General features: G+C 44.0%; 1 protein-coding gene across 1 annotated transcript in view; it reads left to right on the top strand.

The window, feature by feature from the left end:
* LOC106094618 (uncharacterized) overlaps positions 1–13228 on the top strand; it is a 14597-nt gene extending 1369 nt beyond the window's left edge. The window contains exon 2 of the mRNA XM_059361720.1: positions 12307–13228. Within this exon, the coding sequence (XP_059217703.1) occupies positions 12307–13228 (922 nt within the window). The remainder of the gene's footprint in view (positions 1–12306) is intronic.
* The last annotated feature ends 819 nt before the right edge of the window (positions 13229–14047 follow it).

The raw sequence follows: 14047 nt of genomic DNA, 5'->3' as shown, positions 1-14047 counted from the left end.
AATTTCTGAGTAAATACCAAATGAAAGAAAGAGTTCTGGGAATTACGTACACAGGCTTACAAACTTGAGTTTAGTTTCTAGCATTTTTAAGCCACAAAATATTGAAGTTTATTAGTTTAACTTGAAGGTTTGCACAACTCAAAGCATAGTAAACAAGTAAAAGCGTGCTAAGTTCGGCCGGGACCTCCACCATAGATCGCATTTGTCGAGTTCTCTTCCCGATATCTCCCTTTAGGCAAAGGATAAAAGAAAATAATTGATTTAATATTGGAGCTATATCAAGTTATAGTCCTATTCGGACCATAATTGAACTGAATGTTGGAGAGCATAGTAGAAGTCATAATGTAAAATTTCAAAAAATTGCGCCCTTTAGGGGCTCAAGAACTAAAATAGAGAGACCGGTTTATATGGGAACTGTATCAGGCTATAGACCGATTCGGACCATATTTGACAAGTATGTTGAAGGACATGGGAGAAGCCGTTCTACAAAATTTCAGCCACATTGGATAATAATTACGCCCTCTGGAGGCTCAACAAGTCAAGATCCCAGACCGTTTTATATGGCAGCTATATCAGGTTATGGACCGATTTAAAGAATTCTTAGCACAGTTGTTGAAAGTCATATCGAAACACGTTGTGCAAAATTTCAGCCACATCGGATAATAATTACGCCCTCTGGAGACTCAACAAGTCAAAATTCAAGATCGGTTTATATGGCAGCTTTATCAGGTTATGGACCGATTTAAAGCATACTCAGCACAGTTATTGGAAGTCATATCGAAACACGTTGTGCAAAATTTCAGCTACATCGGATAATAATTACGCCCTCTGGAGGCTCAACAAGTCAAGATCCCAGATCGGTTTATATGGCAGCTATATCAGGTTATGGACCGATTTAAAGCATTCTTAGCACAGTTGTTGGAAGTCATATCGAAACACGTTGTGCAAAATTTCAGCCAAAACGGATAGGAATTGCGCCCTTTAGACGCTCAAGAAGTCAAGGCTCCAGATAGGTTTATATGGCAGCTGTATCAGGTTATGGATCAATTTTAAGTATACTTGTCACAGTAGTGAGATATCATAACAAAATACTTCGTGCAAAATTTCATTCAAATCGGATAAGAATTGCGCCCTCTAGTGGCTCAAGAAGTCAAGATTCAAAATCGGCTTATATGGCAGCTATATATGGTAGCATAGTTGTTGGAAGTCATAGCGAAACACGTCGTGCAAAATTTCATTCCAATCGGATGGATAAGAAGTGCGCCCTCTAGACGCTCAAGAAGTCAAGTCCCCAGATCGGTTTATATGACAGCTATATAAGGTTATGGAGCGATTTGAACTACATTTGGCATAATTGTTAGATATCATAACAAAATACTTCGTGCAAAATTTCATTCAAATCGGTTAAAAATTGCGCCCTCTGGTGGCTCAACAAATCAAGATCCTGGATCGGTTTATATGGCGGCTATATCTGGTTATGGACCGATTTGAACCACACTTGGCATAGTTGTTAGATATCATAACAAAATACTTCGTACAAAATGTCATTCAAATCGGATAAGAATTGCGCTCTCTAGTGGCTCAAGAAATCAAGATTCAAGATCGGTTTATATGGCAGCTATATCAGGTTATGGACCGATTTAAAGCATACTTAGCACAGTTGTTGGAAGTCATAGCGAAACATGTGCAAAATTTCAGCCACATCGGATAGGAATTGCGCCCTGTAGACACTCAAGAAGTCAAGACCCCAGATAGGTTTATATGACAGCTATATCAGTTTATGGACCGATTTCAACCCTACTCAGCGCAGTTGTTGGAAGTCACAATAAAACACCTCATGCAAAATTTCAGTCAAATCGGACGAGAATTGTGCGCTCTATTGGCTCAAGAAGTCAAGATCTAAGATCGATTTATATGGCAGCTATATCAAAACATGGACCAATTTGGCTCATTTACAATTCCAACCGACCTACACCAATAGAGGTTTTGTCCAAAATTTCAGGCGCCTAGCTTTCCTTCCTTCCTTAATTGGCTATGACAGAATATTTGTTCCACTAGCCGAACGTAGAATAGGGTCCCAAGCACCACGATTTTCTGCGCTCATTCTAAAATCTCTGTTTCGAGGTGTCTCCCACCACTTGATCTATCCACTGGGCTTTTGGTCTTCCCGGTTTGCGTGTACCACCGTGTTTGCCTTCAAAAGACTTCTTTGCTGGAGCTTCTTCATCCATTCTGACAACATGACCTAGCCAACTCAGCCAATGTATTATGATGCGTGTAACTATGCTAACGTCGTCATACAGCTCGTAGTTCATACTTCGCCTATATTCTCCATTATCGCAATCTGGTCCATATATTTTACGAAGAATCTTTCTCGTAAATACTCCAAGAACTGCCTCATCTGCTTTCACAAGTACCCATGCATCAGAACCATACAACAGCACGGGTAGTATCAGTGTCTTGTATAGTGTAATCTTCGTCTGTCGAGATGTGGCCTTGTTTCTAAACTGCTTACTTTGTCCAAAGTAGCATCTGTCTGCCAGAATTAATTTTCGCTTAACCTCAAAACTGGTGTCATTCGTTTCGGTTACGGCGGTGCCGAGGTAGATAAAGTTACTTACTGTCTCAAAGTTGTGGTTCCCAACTTTCTTCATTTTCTTTATCTGCTCGGTTATGCAAGGCTTTTTGGGAGTTGAAAATCCATTTCGTCTTATCTCCATTTACTGCCAGACCCATTTTCACTAACCCTCTTTCGATTCTTCCAAAGGCTGCAGTTACTACTTCCGGTGACCGACCTATGTTATCGATGTCATCAGCATAGGGGAATAGCATGTGTTCTCTTGTGATTAGTGTGCCATATCTATTCACATCTGCATCTCGTATAATCTTCTCCCACAGGATATTAAAGAGATCACACGATAGGCTGTCTCCGTGTCTGAAACCTCGTTTGGTATTAAATGGTTCGGAGAGATTCTTTCCTTTCTTCTTACTGAGGAATGCGTATCAGCAAGTGCCATCCTGCAGAAGCTTATTAATTTTGCAGGGATACCAAACTCAGACATGGCTTGAAATACCTTTGAACGTAAAGGAGTATCGAAGGCGGCTTTGTAGTCAACAAAGAGATGGTAGGTGTTGATTTGTCCTTTTCTGGTCTTTTCCGAGATTTTGCGCAGTGTGAATATCTGGTCCAGGGTGGATTTACCAGATCTAAAGCCGCATTGATGGGGCCCAATTATCTCATTGACTTTAGGTTTTAATCTTTTACACAGTACGCTCGAGAGTATCTTGTATGTGAGGGGGAGGAGACTTATTCCTCTGTAGTTGGCACATTCCGTCTTGTCTCCTTTCTTGTGAACGGGACATAGAATGCTGAGGTTCCAATCATCGGGTATGCGTTCTTCTAGCCAGATTGCGCAGATAAGCTGATGCATACGCCTTATCAGCGCGTCGCCTCCGGTCTCAAATGGTTCAGCGGGTAACCCGTCGGCTCCTGCTGCCTTGCTGTTCTTTAGTCGGGTTACTGCTACTTGGACCTCATTCTGACGAGGGGGTAAACATTCTATACCATCATCAGAGATTGGTTCTGCGGTTTCCTCTTCGCCGCCAACATCGGACACTAGCAGTTGGGTAAAATGTTCTTTCCATATCCTCAGCATGTTATCTGTGTCAGTTACCAGATTTCCTTCTATGTCTCTGCAGGAGGATGTGCCTGCACCAAAGCCATCGGTTTGATGTTTAATTCTTTGGTAGAATTTCCGGACTTCATTCTGACTCTTGTACATCTCAATTCGCTCACACTTACGTCCATTTCCGTTTTTTTCTGCGGAATAGACGTTTCTCCTCTCTTCTTTTCTCCCTATACCTCTCCTTTATCTGGCGCGTTGCTACTGATTGCAGGGTTCCTCTATATGCCGCATTCTAGGCTTCAGTAGCATCTCGACACACTTGGTCGTACATGGGTTTCTTGGAGGAGGCTTCCGCTACCCAAGTACGGATTTCGCTGCTTTTTCAATGGAGTGGGCAATAGTTTGCCACTGCGCCATTATATCATCGGAACAAGGAGTGCTTTCATCAAGCAGTTGGGTCGGTCGAGTGGAGTATGCCGCTGTCATTTGTTGTGTTTGCAGCTTTTCAATGTCCAGCTTCCGTGCAGTGTCAAATCGTAATTTCCTCGCCATGTTCAAACGGGTGCGAACCTTTGCTACAACAAGGTAATGATCCGAATCTATATTCGCTCCACGGCTCGGTCGTACATCTAACACACATCACAACGTGATCAATTTGGTTCCTCGTGTTTTGATCGGGTGACAGCCATGTGGCTTTGTGAATATTTTTATGTTGAAATCTGGTGCTACTAACTACCATGTTTTTTGCCGCGGCGAAATCAATCAGCCTCAACCCATTACTGGACGTTATCTCGTGGAGACTAAACTTTCCAACTGTTGGACCAAAAATGTCTTCCTTCCCTACCTTTGCATTAAAATCTTCCAGAACGATTTGAATATCATGGGCGGGGCGGCGGTCATATTCTCTCTCTAGACGCTCGTAGAAAATATCCTTGGTCTGTTCGTCTTTGTCTTCCGCCGGGGCTAATGTTGAAGAATTTGGCTTTTATGCGGATTGTGGCTAGCCTCTCATCCACCGGAGTAAAGCTTGAGACATGGTGTTTCAGTTTCCGACTAACCACAAATCCACAGCCAAATTCATAATTCGTGTTATGGCAGCCATAGTATAGTTCGTCACCTTTTGGTGTTGTAGTGACGCCATTCCCAGTTTATCGCACTTCCTGTAAGGCGATAATATCTGCCTTGTACTTCTCTAATACATCCGCCAGCGCGTATACTACACCTTATTTATAAAGATTGCAGACATTCTAGGTGCAGATATTTAAAGACGCCAATAACTTGCCTTGTCATCTCGAGTATCATTGGCACTCAGTATTTAATTAAGAGCCAGTGTCACCTGACTCCTCAGTGAGGCTCTCCTCTCGAAAATCGCTGACTGCCCGCGGCCGCATTTGCAGCTACTCCGCATAAAAACGGAGCTTTCCACCATCCGCAACCTGTGGACGCGCACGGTAGCTTCCAGTCACACAGGCTGGAGCTCAAAGTTCCAGCCTGTGTGGTGCTTATAGTTATCCCGTGTCGACCGGGGGCGCCTAGCTTTACTCCTTCGAAAGTTAGCATGCTTTCGACAGACGGACGAACATGGCTAGATCGGTTTAAAATGTCATGACGATCAAGAATATACATACTTTATGGTGTCTTAGACGCATATTTCGAGGTGCTACAAACAGAATGACGAAATTAGTATACCCCCTTCCTATGGTGGAGGGTATAAAAAAATGCTTATCTGTCTTGCCTCAAATTTCTATGGTTTTAAAAACATATCCCTGATACTAGTACTTAAACAAACACATCATTTCATTCAATTACCAAGTAAAAAAAAAAGTTACTCTCTTCAGTCTCTTTGATGTGCAAGCACTTTTAATTTTCTTTCTTATGCTAACAAGGACAAATTTACATTTCCAAAACATCTTGTCTCAATTACATACAATGTCATCAACTTGAAGTAGTGAGAACAACAGTCATTTAATGATAGTGCATTAACTAAACCCCTCCAATTCTTTCTCGCATGCGAGAGTATTACCCTGCATTTGTCGTTTACCTTGGCAGGGTTATAACTTGACTTGGAAATAAATATATCAACCGAAACTTTTAACCAAACTTCTATTATATGCACTTTAGAAGCATTTGGAAGAACGTTTTCCCTCTTATGCGTAAGCCTCTCTCTCTCTCTCCCTCTCGCTGTGTCCCTCTATCTTTTTGTCTTTAGTCGTTTGAATGACTCTCATTAGTTTTTACATTTAGTAACACTGCATCAGCATAAATGGCAAAAGTTTTTAATGAAATTTGTAATAGTTGCAAGAGATGCATTAGAGTGGAAATGCATTAACAAACTCTTGTTTATGTTTAAAGAGTTCGTGTAATAGCAGAATTCATTCAATGCTGATTACACACATGGCATGTGAGAAAGTAATTGTCATAAGTAACAATATTACCAGCTAAACTAAATTCGGAAAACTAATCAGAGAAGACTTGGGGCAAAATACTTTGGAGTCCCCAACCATACAAGACATTGAAGACAATGTCAGCAGGGTAGGTTAGGTTAGGTTGAAAAGAGGGTGCAGATATCAATATGCCCCATGACATACACCTAAGCCAGTAATCGGCTTGTTGTGCGCTCCAAAAACTACAAAGTAAGCTCTAAGAAGAAAATTTTAAGTTAGGAATTCCGTGCTACTTACAAAATCCTTAAATGTTTTCAAAACCACTCCCCTAAGTTGGTTCATGTCTGGTATTGTGTAAAAGCCTCGTCTTCTCACGATCTGGATCCCCTCATAGGATTTTCGCCGTCCTACCGACCGTTTCGCTGTTCCACAATGTTGCATGGGCGTTCGTCGCCCACTCCCTTAACTCGGACTGCATCGACCCGAAAGGCTTTGGGTTAACCAAGTTTATTGACGGCAGTCCTCTGGCCTTCACCGCCAAATCGTCTGCCCTTTCATTTCCCCTTACTCCGTTATGGCCCGGCACCCAAACGATGCGGATTTGCCATCCTCAAAGAAGGCGTTTATCTCCTTCTTACACTGCATGACTGTTCGTGACCTCACCGTCCTGGTTGTTATTGTCCTTATGGCAATTTTACTGTCGGTAAAGATGTTCAAACTCGACGTCCTCGCGTTAGCACCACACCACCTCACGCATTCCGTGATCGACCGGATCTCCGCCTGCAGGACCGTATTATGGTCAGGCAGTCTAAAACAGATCTCAATCCCTGGGTTCTCAGTGTAAACCCCCGGGCCCACTCTGTCTTCTAGCTTTGATCCACCCGTGTAACATGATCTTCCAGATGGCAAAACCAGGGTTCCGTCAAATCAAGACTGTGGCAGCAGTGCCTCGCACTCGACTTTATGGTTCATCTCTGGTATCCGATCGGAAACCTCTTCCCTTCCTTCCAGGTTTCCTATCATCGCCTCGATTATACCGTGATGATAAGAGCTGCTCTCATCTTCGATCCATTCTCCCATCGCCTTAAGTCTCATAGCCGCAGTGGCTGCCTCACACTTAATCTGTATGTCAGTGGGTCGGATATCCAGAATAGTCTCCAGTGCCCTAGTGAGCGTGGTCCTCATCGCTCCGCCTATGGCAAGACAATATGTTCTCTGAACCTGTTGTATGGTCCTTAGTTGCACTTTTTCTCCATAGCAGTCTACCAAACTACTAAGGCGTAAGTAAGTATTGGTCTTATCAAGCTCCTGTACAGCCAGTGGACTATCCTAGGATTCAGGACACATTTCGAGCCTACGGCCCGTCTACATAGTGCCCAAAATCTGTGAGCCTTCTCAGTACGCTCCTGAATGTGACACTTTCAATTCAGTTCACATTTAGATCACACCTAAGTATTTGACCTTGTCAGATATCGAAATCGTCTTATTGAGAAAACGTGGTGCGTTAAATTGGCCTACCTTCGTCTTGCTCGTGAACAGGCATATTTCAGTCTTTTCTGGGTTAACTTTGAGAACTCTGGGTCTAGACCAGTCATATGCCATATGCAAGACCCTTTCAGCCCTTCTGCATAGCTCTTTCGGATCCGGATCAGTGTGTCGGTCCGCACATTGTTAAAAGCCCCCTCGAAGTCAATGCATACCGCCAGTGTGTACGACCTTCTCTTGACATAGGCATGAATAACGATTGCATAATGGTTTCTCTCGAAGATAGATGTACGCTTCGAGAAAGGAAATTAGACCAAGAAAAACCATGGATAGCTTAGGAGGTGACGTTGGGAGGAATTCTGAAAACTTTTTAACGGAGCATGTCGTGAAAGAGCTTCAATTTATTGAGGTGCGTGCAACGCATGATTTACAGAATACAACAGCATAACCATGGAGACCATGGTGGTTATCCCCTTGCTAATTCTGGCTATATTTTTAAGTTATCCTGCCATGTTAAGTCTTCTCTTCCAAGTGGTGTCGCTATGCGGCAAGCTGTTCGGGCTTGGCATACAAAAGTTGGCCCCTTATCATTGAGCTTTAATCATACTGCACTCATTTAGTTACCACACGGTGGTACAGGAGGTCGAGACGTCTCTCCGACAGAGGGATTACACTTTGGCGGCCTTCTTGGATATTGAGGGGCTTTCGCCGCACTGGACCGCACGGGGATTAACCCCTTAATCTCCCAATGGACAAATAATATGCTTTATGGCAGGATTATAAATGCGAACGGGAGATTGCGTGGTCAGAAGGCGGGTGACCAGAGGAACGCCCCAAAGAGGGGTGTTCTCACCGATACTGTGGAACCTCGTGATTACTATCGAACCTCCTGATGGATCTCGGTGATGATGGCACGAGGATTATCGCTTATGCGGACAACGTCGTGCTGCTGGTCCGAGGCAAGTTTCTGTCGACGATCAGCGAGATCATGGACCATGGTCACTGAGGAGGTTGCCGCGATGGGCTACCAGAAATGGGTTGAGAACCAACCCAGGGAAGACGAAGCTGGTGCTCTATACGCTTAAAAATAACTCCCAAGATGATTTATGGGATGTATACGGCCATCGTGAGACCAGTACTGGACTATGGAGCACTGGGTCGAGATTACAGGGGCGCTGAGATCCGCACCGCAGGCAGGCCTGGAGGCGATGATGGATGTGCAGCCCATAGGGGCCTATATATAGAGGTCAGCATGCTAAAGGAGGATGGTTGCGGCCACTGTTCGATTCTGGGTATTATGGATACGGAGGGTAGACTGAGGAGAATCTCCAACTATCTGGCACCAGTGCCGACTGAAGTGAGGACGTTTGCGATTCGTTCCCCTGAAAGGGACGAATAGAGGGCGGATGGTGTACTTAAGGAGAATGAGACCTCGTTCTACACAGATGGCTCCAAGATGGAGTCAGGCACTGGATTGGGTGTCTACTCTGATGCACTCAATATCAGTATGTCTCTGGGACTGCCGGACGAGTGTACGGTCTTTCAGGCAAAGATCTGTGCCATTGCAGTGACCGCAAGAGAAATTCTGGTGAGCACGCCCTCGAAACTCAGAATTTATGTTGACAGTATGGCGGCGCTCAAGGCCTTGGGGTCGAGGATGGTGAGGTCGAGATGCGTGGCGGACTGTTTGGAATTCCTGGATAGGCTCTAGGCCCACAATGTGACGCTGGGCATGGGGGGTTCCTGGGCATAAGGGGATTTCAGGAAATGAGAGACCGGACGAGTGCGCCAGGAGGGGTTCGTCTGCGCCGGGCGGACCAGTCATCGGTCTTGCCTACGCGCCATTTGTCGAGCTACTGAACACAGTAGATGGGATGGCCAGGGCGGCGTCGGTGACGAGGTGGGACTCGGTAGCAGGTTGCCGGATTGCGAAGGCGCTATGGCTGGTCATCGACCGGAGGAGAACGAGGGAGTTGCTGGCGTTCGATAAGAGGTCGATGAGTACTTTGTCAGAGGTCATAACCGGACACTGTGCCATAGGCCGCATGGCGACGCGCATGGGGATACCGCACACTCTCTTTTCTGGAGAGTCGTTTCTTCTGTGATCTGAGTGAACTTGCAAACGTACCTCTGGTTTCTCTCCTGAGGTTTGTTGAGGGAACAGAATGGTTCCGACGGGGGGGTGCCACAAGCTCTGGCGTAGGTTGATCCGTGCTTGCATAGGTACGGGTGGTTCTCCACTCCTCCTGTCTTGCAAACGTACCTCTGGTATGTCTCCTGAGGTTTGTTGAGAGAACAGGATGGTTCCGGCGGGGGGTGCCACAAGTTTCCGCGCAGGTAGATCCGTGCTTGCGTAGGGACAGGCGGTTCTTCACCCCCCGCTCGGGTTCTCCTCATTCAATCTAATCTAACCTAACTCCTGTTCCTGGATGGAATGTTCATGTAAAATTTATTTAGTAGGATGATGAGAGGTAACTCCTTGAAATTTTTCTGTGAACAGGTCGACAGCGTTAATGAGAGACGTTAGTTAGACAACAGAGGACATGTGGAAACTTTTGAAGAAGACACATTTTCCACGGGATATGACGGAACACACGGAGGCTCCAGAATCTACGAACAATGAGGTTTAACACCGGCTCGAAGAAAGATAAAAGAAGCCTTGAGGAGCTTCTAACAATTTAAGTTGCTAAAACCAGATAGAATATTTCTGGCATGACTACAGAAGGAGGCAGACTACCTGACGCCGCATCTGGCCGCCATATTCACAGCACGCGTAGGGCTTTATATATATATTCTGAGGAGGCAAGGGCGGTGTATATACTGAAGCCCGGCAAGGCAAGCGATGCTACACCAAAGGCCTATAGAACTATTGGGTTGCCCAAAAAGTAATTGCGGATTTTTCATATAGTCGGCGTTGACAATTTTTTTCACAGCTTGTGACTCTGTAATTGCATTCTTTCTTCTGTCAGTTATCAGCTGTTACTTTTAGCTTGCTTTAGAAAAAAAGTGTAAAAAAAGTATATTTGATTAAAGTTCATTCTAAATTTTATTAAAAATGCATTTACTTTCTTTTAAAAAATCCGCAATTACTTTTTGGGCACAATATAAGTCATACATCCAAATGCAAATTTACCCATGAACATTCCATTAAGGAACAAGGGAAATTTTATCAAATATCAATGAGTCCGGTCTGATTTAAGTTTCAGCTCAATAATAAGGGGCCTCCTTTTCACGACCAAGTCCGAAAGGCGTGCCGCAGAGGGACAGCTCTTTGCCTGCCAGAAGTGTCAAAGCCCTAAATCCTTTCTATTCACAACCATGGAGCATGTTTATGTCAAAGGAAGGTCAGTGGCGACCATCCGGTATGAGGTTGTGCATAAAATAGAAGACTCCTTCGATTCCAAAATTTACACTTTGGTCCATGGTTTGACATTAAAGCGGCTTTTTACAATGTGAGGACCGAAACACTCATTCAATCCATAAACCATACCAGATGAACCGTGTCCTTAGGAACTAGATAAACACATATTAAAGAATAGGTAGATAAATTGTGGGTTCCATGAAATAAGTATAAGGGACTAAGCGGCGCAGGGCGCGCCACAGGGACATTTTATCGTCAATCCTACTAACCTTGATATTTTGTACCCTATCTCGCTAGCACCTCACCACTAACCATTTCAAATTTCAAAGAGAAATCTCTAACCGTTCTAGCACGGCATATTTTTTTACTAATTTGCTCCCACTGTGCGTCGGTAAAAGGGACTGAGGTCCTGTCATCCCTTCTTCCGGGATTCGAAAGTGACTTAACAGTAGACCACAGCTTCCCTAAAAAGATACCTAAGTTACATTGCTTCAAGTCCTCCAGCCACGTATTCCGCATATGCCGATCTAATCGGTCTTCTTCTGATTAATAAACGTACGGCACTTAGTCGGGTGGTGGATGATGAGTATTATGGCTTGCCAGGATAGGTCACTCAGGAGATCAGGGGATGCAATAAAAATGTCTGGCGAGCTGCTGCAACTCCTCAGGATGGTTATCGCCTCATGTTCAACTTTTCTACAAGCAGGTGTCGCCCAATGGGACGCCGTTCCGGCAGATCCAGTGCCATATCATTGCGCTTACAATTAAATAGGCCAACACTTATTGGTATGTTATGTGAGCAGTTGCCCCGCTGTTCCGTTTTGGAATTTTTGTGGGCATAATGAAGTACGCCAGTCCGTTGTTACAGCTACGGACTGACACCATGGTGTGTATGTGTCGTTACAGTGTGTATGTGTCGTCATCCATTGTGACAAAAGTTCCGTGACTCGTCCTGGTTTTAAATTTAAATGGATTCACTAGACAGTGGGATGGGCAGAAATAAAAGTGGAAAAAGTGGAAAATGTTTACCGCTAGAGGTGGCTGGAAAGCAAGTTATACTCCAAATGGTTTTTAAACAATAAAGTAGATCGATTGGCATTGTAGATGCGTTAAATCCACCCACGTGAAGGCATGGCTCCCCAAATTTAATGGGTTTTGCGTTGAGCACAAATATGGTCCCAAACACATCAACTGTCTGCCAATTACTTTACCTTCCTTGCACATGGCCATTTGTATAATTTCTCTTAAAATTATTTATGGCTAATAATTTGCCAATTATATGGACTATAGCCGTAACCCATGACTTTTCTACTAATTATTTTAGATCATGGCCTAATGACAACATCTTGCCCTAGTTTCGCCCAAAGCCAAAACCCTATTTTAGTTCTACCAACCAATGTCAAATGCATAATTATTTATAAACTCGCCTACATTTCTTGTATCATTTCAGCTTTGCAAATACATCAACCACGGAAACTGCCACCATGGCTACTACAGATGAACATTATGATATTTATGACCAGCTAGCAGCGGCAGCAGCATCGGCATACACTACTAATATCCAGCAACTACCTCAGCCAAATAAACGTTTGCAAAAGCTCAAAAAACTCAAGATCAGAGAAATACAATCCTTAGCATTAGAGGGTGGTGACACGGGGCGAGGTTATTGCTCATGTGATGAACAGTGGACTGGTTCGACAACATCATCATCATCATCATCACCGGCATCAACATCACCACCAAAATCGCCCTGCAATGCAACATCATTGCTGTCAATGGTTGCTGCACCCGCATCCGCATCTATATCGTCATCAGCAACAGCTTCTAATGCTCAGGCAACAATGTCACCACTACCATCTCAAATACAAACATCAGCACCGGCATCCCCAACCACAATATCCACATCGGCATCATCTTTAGCTCTATTGCCCCATACCATAAGCTCTGAGGCCTATGCAAAGACTTCCGAAACAGGAAGTGGCATAAATGAAGCGACGACCAACGGAAGCGGATACAGCAGAACAAGCAAACAGCATCAAAATCAGCCATCAACATTCACTGGTTCCATGGCACCAACAACATCCACATCAGCAGGCCTACTAAAACATCATCAGCATCATTCGCTTACTACGGCCAATGATTATGGGTCGAAAGCCCTCCAAACGGCTGTGGATAAAATTAATGAGAGCAACTTTGTTGTTTTATCGTCATCGTTGGCGGCGGCACCACCTCTCCCATCATCCTCTACGCTCACTGGTCCAGGTAGCATAAAAACCATAACATTAAGGCGTAATCCCATAGGAGCAACAACAGCACGTCTAAAACAACAGCATCATGTACGTTTTTCCGATGAGAAAAATTTCTCTGATTAAAAATGTCCGCGTTATGCTTTAAAAATGCGTTAGATATGCGAGGGGTTACGTGATCGGTAGGGTATTATAGATTTTCCATGAAAGTTGAACAAATCATATACGGAACAAGTAAAAGTGCTTTAAGTTCGACTAGGCCGAATCTTATATACCCTGCAACATCGATGGAATTTATTTTATAATTTTTTTATGGCAGAAACTATAGACTATGACCCTTGGAGGAGCTCAAGAATTTTAATCGCTCAAATCGGATAATAAAAGCGACTTCCAGGGGCTCAATATTTAAACCGGAATATCAGGTTATAGACCGATTTGCAGCATACTTACCATGAAAACAAAAACTGTACATACAAAATTTTAGCCAAATCGGATGAAAAATTGCAGCATTTTGAGGACCACGAAGTCAAGTCGAAGGACCTTTATATGGGAGCTTTATCCAAATCCGAAAGAGAATTGCCCATTTGCAATCCACAACGACCTACCTCAATAAGAAGCAGCTGTGCAAAATATCAGTTGGCTAGCTTCATTATTTCGAATGCTGGTGTGATTTCAACGGACGGACAAGCGGACGGACGGTTATGGCTTGATCGATTTTAAATGTCAAGACGATCCAGAATATATGTACTGTGGTGAAAAAACGGTAGTTAGTTGTGTTACATTTGAAGGGGCGTTCTACATAGAGGATCCATGGTTTGAGATGTGCGACGTACATCCGGGCGATCACGGACTGCATTTAGATCGAATGAGCTTTTAACTCATCCAATCCTAAGACTAATAGCGCGTAGACCGGGTTCTTAAGGACTGAATTAGCCATATCCTAAG

This window comes from Stomoxys calcitrans, chromosome 2 (genome assembly GCF_963082655.1).
Source record: "Stomoxys calcitrans chromosome 2, idStoCalc2.1, whole genome shotgun sequence".
NCBI lineage: Eukaryota > Metazoa > Arthropoda > Insecta > Diptera > Muscidae > Stomoxys > Stomoxys calcitrans.
The sequence above is the reverse complement of the archived record's forward strand: the minus strand, read 5'-3'. Positions and strand labels throughout refer to the sequence as shown.